The sequence below is a fragment of the Carya illinoinensis genome, chromosome 9 (genome assembly GCF_018687715.1).
Source record: "Carya illinoinensis cultivar Pawnee chromosome 9, C.illinoinensisPawnee_v1, whole genome shotgun sequence".
NCBI classification, from domain to species: domain Eukaryota; kingdom Viridiplantae; phylum Streptophyta; class Magnoliopsida; order Fagales; family Juglandaceae; genus Carya; species Carya illinoinensis.
Window position 1 is genome coordinate 15228563 of NC_056760.1, and position 7568 is coordinate 15236130.

General features: G+C 31.1%; 1 protein-coding gene across 1 annotated transcript; it reads right to left on the bottom strand.

Moving 5' to 3' along the window:
• Positions 1–5845: 5845 nt before the first annotated feature.
• On the bottom strand, positions 5846–6596 carry LOC122277501. The gene has a single exon (XM_043087498.1). It carries the CDS (start codon positions 6422–6424, stop codon positions 6044–6046), a length of 381 nt encoding a protein of 126 aa, XP_042943432.1. The 5' UTR covers positions 6425–6596; the 3' UTR covers positions 5846–6043.
• Positions 6597–7568: the final 972 nt, after the last annotated feature.

Sequence of the window (7568 nt, forward strand, 5' to 3'; positions counted from 1 at the left end):
CCAACTCATCTCCAAGAAAGTCTCTAGACTTTTACATTATAAAATGATTATCCATCTTCATTATCACACTGTCTACCACTTCTCATTTTCTTCCTTAAAACCAAATTAAACTGGATTATGAAATGATAATATGTCATTCAATCTCATTCTTCTCTAAAAAACATTATGTTATTGACCCGCCAAGTTTCTGTAAAATGGTAGAAAAAGTACAATTATGATTATGCTGTAAAAATATTTTCAAAGATTAACAAGATCCCTGAAGTTCTAGTTCAGATAAGCAGATTCCAAGCTCATTTAGCATTAATTACCAATAAAAATGACTTGAAAAAAATTAGCTGAGACAATGTTACAAGTCTCGAACAGTGATGAAGAAGAAGATCATTGAGTCAGATTATCTCCAATATAACATACAACATCATCACAAGTACAACAGGCTTCTCCCTCTCAACAGGCCTCTCATTCTCACTACAACTCGCCATATTATCTTTCGCAGATGATAGATTCTCAAGATTCATTTGAACTGGAACTTGCAAATTGTGACTCTCAAATTATGTAATTTCAAAAGATTATTGTCCTTTTTGTTTATTATCATAATACTGTTCAAGATATCCATCAGAACATGTTAAGAAAAGCCAGTCGTCCAGCTGTTTATTTACTGTTTAGCCGACCTTATTTATTTAATGTAGCCGTCTATTTACTGTGTATGAATTATTGGAGTCACTGTTTATGTTAGTAATATTATTGTAAACTGCTGTTTTGGTGCCGATAAATAAGCAGATTGTAAGTAAGGGGGGCATTCAAAACTTCTCATGTGAAGCCATTCTCATTCCTTTTCTCATCACTTTCAATCTCCAAAATACTCTCTCTTGTAAACTCTTTTTCATATCTCTTGTCCTTCAGTTATTTGAGTATTAGTCTCATTGTAAGTATTATGTTTTTAATGAAGTTAATTTTATCATATATTGTTCTTTACTTATATTCATGCATCAAGGACAGTTGTACCGCCTGCCTTTATATTCTGCACCTCATGCATTTAATTACTATTATATATTAATTATATATCCTGGTACACACAATACTAATATATATTTATATATTAATTATATTTTACTTTAATTAATAAGTATACATTAGGAAATTATATATATATATTATGATATTGACACTTAATTAAAACTGGACCAAACTGGATCGGAGCCGATAAAACCAGAAGTTTCAGTTTAAGAGGAAAACTAGTCCAAGATCAGTTCTTTAAAATATAAAACCGGTATATACTAATTTAATCTCAACATTTGTAGAAAACTGAACCAGGTACACCTCTAAGCATGCTCGGCCTAAGGCTTGATTTATGATATAAAAATGTTAGAAGCAAGCCTTACATAGCATACTTTTATTTAACTAATATGTGATTTAACATTTTTTTTTCTTTTTCATTTAAGCATATACATTTCTTTTTATATATACATTTGGGGGATGAGGGTTTAAATGGAGGTCTTGGGGGTTATGTCAATCAAGTCACAAGGCTTTGGCAACACATACATTTTTAAGTATTAACGTAGAATAACAAAAATGAAAAGTTACAAATTGAGACAAAGGTGTATGATGTAATGTTTTTATGTAGAATTTCTCTTTATGATACAATAACATTTCTTAGCCTCTCTAGTATAATTTCATGAGATTTTATAAACTATACCCTTATTCTCTAACTAGATATAGTCTAAAGAGGTAGCTTAGAGCTCATTCCGACAGTTAAATATTTATGAATAATAATAAAATAATTTGTGAATAATAATGAAATAATTTGGTTTAAGATATTTAATTGTGTTTCAAGAAATGAGAGATAAAAAGTAAAATAAAAATATTATAAAATTAAAAATTATTTTGATTTCTTTTAACCGAAAAAATTATATTATTTTTTATATTTTATTTAGAAGTTTGGAAAATTTGTATTGGGTTTTATGTTTATATAATAATTAGGTAGTATGATTGGATAAGAAAATTGAAAAATATTTTACGTTTAAATGATGTTTGAGAAATAAATATATGAAAATACCTTAATCAATCAATTTTTAAATCTTCTTTTAAAAATATAAAGGAATATCCGATGATAATAAAAGTGAAATAAAAATATGGTTTGTTAACTCAATATATTGTAAATTTCTTCTGATTTCATTAACTAATAAATTGGGAATAATTCAAGAGGGAATTGAATGGGTAGCCCAACAAACATTCCAAGATGATAGATACCACACGGCTTTCAAAACAACAAATCAAGAAATAGCGATACGATAATTTCTCTGGTCTCGATGGCCGCCTGCTGAGATGGTTGTTGAAGCAATCCAATAATTTGATTTGATTGCTATGATTTATGAAAGGAAAATGTTATGTTGTCCTGTAAAGATATCGTTAATGTATTTGATTTTTAAAAAAATATTAAATAAAGTTATCTATTTATGCATTTTTTTAAAATTAAAAATAAACAAAAGAATTAGATATTAGTATACGAAAAATTATACTTATCATCTTTTATACCAAACATTAACATATGATTTATAATTTTTGCCATTCTATTTAACTACACACAATAGATATGACCCAGTATAGACACAGTAACATTATACACGCTGATTTATAGTTCAAACCAACCATAAATCACTACAATAGAGAAGACTCAATACAGATAGAATAATTTACAATCTATTTTTGAAGTTCGTCATCTTACTTGTAAAGGTCAGTCTCTCTCTTTATTAGTTTTTTTTTTTTATTTTTTTAACCTTCATACTCACTCAACAATACATCATCCTCCCTCTTCCTAAATGTGTTCTCTCTTCTCATAATATTCTCCTCTACTAATTGATGTATATTTGACCATGTGAACAATTGACATTTTGTTTCTCTCTTCATTGAGGTCAAGAATTTAATAGTGAACCTTCATGATCTAACAAAGCAGCCAAAAGAGACATATCATTTCCAACTGATATGAGTAAAAAAAAAAAAAATAACCTTCACTCTCCAATAATCAAACCATGCATATGGACAGAGCCCATGCGAGGTCTGTATATACAAGTATATATAATACAGAGTTAATGGCTCCAACCTTCTCTATATACAAAAGAAGATAGCATTTTTTCTAAAAAAACATCTCTGTGCAAAGTAGAAATATACTACATAAACTTAAAACAAAGGAAAAAAATCAAGTTACCATACTTGCCTTTGTTGAAGAAAATATACTATAGTTTCCTTCAATTGTAATTGATGCCACAAAGGACAGCAAAAAAGTACCTTAAAAATTAAAATCAACAAACGCAATGGAGCACCATATGAGTTCTGTACAAGTTGGTCCCAAATTAGCGAGAAAAAGTGTTGGACATGAGGTGGGATTTTGTGGAACACCAGGCAGCAGAGGGTTATGGTGTTATAAGAAATATTCTTACAAACATAACTCTAAAATTTAAAGAATAGTGCAAGTACTAATCATATGCTTTTGAATATAAAATGAATCCAAATATACTCAAGTCCTATGCTGTATAAAATATATGCAATGACCCCATGGGTAAGTGTTGCTTAGTGATCCATTGCATAGCAATATTCCCACTTCACAACTCTTTTAAATGGATAGTAGGGATGCCTAGCTACCTAAGTAGTCTCCAGAATAACTTGATGGGCATGGAATTTTTTTCACATGGACCAATGTCTAAAAGCATATTCATGTATCTCCTATATATGGATGATAAAATTGTTCAAATATTCAAGCTTGTTTCCTAACAGAGTTTTGCTATATACAAATAAAGTCACATATTAATCTGCGTATTAATATTGATTCCTTTATACTTAAAATTTTAATTAGTACTGTTTTCAATAAAATTTACTTTTTGACCAGTCACAATATATTGATACACATATTAGTGCACAATTATGCTTGCAACTAGATTTTTTCTTCTTAAAATAAAATTGTTTTAACATAACTTAGGAGGGAGGACGTAACGGGAAAGAAAAATTATACTTATCATCTTCACACCACATATAATACATAATTTTTAAATTTTTCTCTTACTAAATATGTGGTACATAGATAATAAGTATAAGAACTCAATTTGTTCAGAAAGAATAAAACTAATTTTTTTTTTAAATTTTAAAATATAAAATTAAGTATAACGTGTGATGTATAAAAAGGATAAATAATAAAATTCACTGGAACAAAAGGGAAGTGGGGATCCGAAGAGAACAAAAGCATTTGAAAAAAAAAGACAGCAAAGCGGGGTAGGATAATTAATTATAGAGGCAGGGTTGATTTTTCCTTGTTAATTTAAATAAATACTGACAAATAATGAATTACAAGTTTTAACTTAAAAGTTTTTATTTTAAATTACAAGATGGAAATTCTGACAAATAATGAATTAAATAAATCCAAAAAGTAGTGGGAGTATTCAAAAATTAAAATAAAACAATTTAAAAAGGAGCTTAAGCTTAAAATTACAAGAACAAGGAAAATGATATTATTACTATTCAATTACAACTTATCTATTACTTTTTTTATATTTAATTTTTTTTAATTTTTAATTTTATTTAATGATTAAGGAAGTGAGTATTAATAAAATTATATATTTTTTAAAAATTTTTCTTAATAATTAAGGATGCTAAAAAAATACTTAAAATAAAAATAAAAAAATTTAAAATACACTTAAGTGATAGATGGGTGGTAATAGAGTGGTAACTCTATCACTACCCCAATAACAATATCCGAAGAAATTGAAACCTAGCTAGCCATGCATATAATTGCATAGATGCCAAGATGCAGGTCCTAAAATAATGAAGAAGGTGTACATGGTAGCTGGCTAAGCTTGGCTTGCTGCGCTTGCAACGTCAAGACGAACGTCAAGACGAGGCATGCATTGATTGTGATTCATGTGTTTATTACGAGGAAAACTGCGGGAACCTTCCTAGCTAGCTAGCTATCTGTTGTAATAGTATTGCTAAAAGCAAAGCATTTTGGACAACCCACCGACAGAGGCAGAAAAATATTTTATTTGTTTTAATTTTTTTAATCATTTTTTTTATATTTTTAAATATTTTTTTAAAAATAAAAAAATTCATAATATTATTAAAAAATTATTTTCTTAACTATTAAAAAAAGAAAAATCAAAACAAAAATTCGAAATCACATTTGGTGAGTTTAAGATTTCTGATCTATATAACTCAGTCATCGATAGATCTTGAGTAACTACAGGAACCTTCCTAGCAAGTAGGCTAGCTGGGATCGATCCGAGATACTGCACTCAATTACCAAAGGTCCAAAGCAACGGGAACTGGCCTGTAACTTCCTAGTAGATCAGAATGTACTCATCAAAATCAATATCATGTTGAATTTTTGGCTCTATTTCCATAAATTTACGTAACCAATGTGACAATGCCCTATTTGGTGTGGGCACCAACGTCGTCCGATCATCACCTGCATGGCGAGACAAGCAGTACCAAGTGCAGGTTTAAATTTGTGCAAAAGACAATATTGCTTGCATGGCGTACGTACACGCGCGCTAAACGAAAATGTCGATTACCCATGAAAGAAATTAGAGCCCCGTGATCATGAACGACGGAAATTAATTCGCATATATATTTAATTGGTTTCTTGATCATGTAATTATAATCCTCCAAAAGAAATAGATCTCGCGCGTGCAATATGGGACACCTTTTCTATTTTTGAATGAAACAGAGACATTATTCCTCTACGAAATTTGAGTGTATAAAGGCTTATATATTTTGGAATCATACGGGCCCGGATTGAATTCCCGATAATTAATTAATTCACGTTTCAATGACACTACAACGGAAAAGCGCAGATAGGGAATTAAAGAAATCCATTTTGATTAGTGTCTTAGCATGCAAAGTGGGAAAAATTGTAACAATACAAAACACCAATATTAAAAGATATAAACAAATTTCAGAACAAAATATATAGGAACCATGACCATCCTCGTGATCTGTTTTCATGAGTGTCCATCCCGCACCAAGCTGGGGGCCCCTTAGTACTGCAGGGCATTACTCACTAGGGATCGCAGTGGAAGGTGGCCCTGGCCGAGTGAGGATATTTATTGCTGCACGGAGATGAACCTGAGGGAGGTACAAAACCCTTTGGCAGCATGACTGCGAAAGGCCTGCTGGTTTTCTCTTTCTTGATCTTCTTTCTCCAAATATTCTTCTTGCTGCTCCTTCTCTTCTTCCTGAGGTCTTGTTCTCCGTTCATGGCGAATGTGTCTGTGTTCTTGACGTAGAATTCTTGGTACTGATCAGCTGGGACTTCATGAGGGAGTACTTTGGGTTGGATTTCCCGGGATGAAACAGGGGAAGGAAAGCCGGAGGTGCCGAGGAGCAGAAAGAGGAAGAGAACGGTGCAGATCAAGTACTTCAAGTTCTGGTTCAAACCCATGAGAGGAAATAGTTTGGGGTAGGGTGCATTTGTGGTGTGATTGCGAAAGCAAATTCCGCTGTGGGGTTTGAGTGAGAGATAGAAGATGTTGATGTTCTAATATTGGTTAATTTTTGTAGAAGCTATGCGTGTGGGGCTTAATGCATATCGAACTTGTACATATTCTTCCAGTAAAAACTAATTCGGAATTTGTCAAGCAAAAATAGGCTAGAAAGCGTGGCTTTATATATATGGCTGGGCTCTTGTAAAAGCCTTCATAGTCTAGAACCCAAGAGTCCCTTCGAAGGCTTTTAAAGTAGTTGGGCCTTGCCTAATCGGAAAAGTTTAGTATAAGAGAGAGAATACAAGTTGTCCTAGCAAGGCGCTGTAAATGAGTCAATATGTTTGATAGGCCCCTCCGTAGTCGTCCGGTTAAACTCTAATTAAATTTAATTTGTGAAAAAAAAAAAAAATCTAATGTAAAAATAGATATACGCTTGATTAATAAATAACACATATCTAACTAATTTGACTAAATTATGGCTCGTTAAAATCCACTTATTTATACCTGAATTAACTTATTAGCTTGACTCGATTAAATCTCATTCAAATATTGATAAATATATACGTACACCACTCAATTAAATCTCATTTATGTATTGATAAATATATATGTACACCTACATATATACATATATATATATATATATATATTAGCTAATAATATAAAGATATCACTTTTATAAATTACTCAAAGCAAAGGGTAGTGGCCTGTAACTTCCTAGAAGATCAGAATGTACTCAAAGTCAATATCATGCTGAATTTTTGTCTCTTTTCCCATAAATATACCTAATCAATGCCCTATTTGGTGTGGGCACCAACCTCGTTTGATATCATCACAGCCTGCATGGCGAGACAAGCAGTACCAAGTGCAGGTTTAAATTTGTGCAAAAAACAATATTGCATGCATGACGTACGTACACGCTAAATAACGAAAATGTCGATTACACATGAAGGAAATTAGAGCCCCATGATCAAGAACGGCGCAAATTAATTCGCATATTTAATCATGGTTCCTTGATCATGTACTATATTTTGGCTAGCTAAGACTCTGCATGTATGTAAAACACAAAAACATACATACATACATATATATATATATATA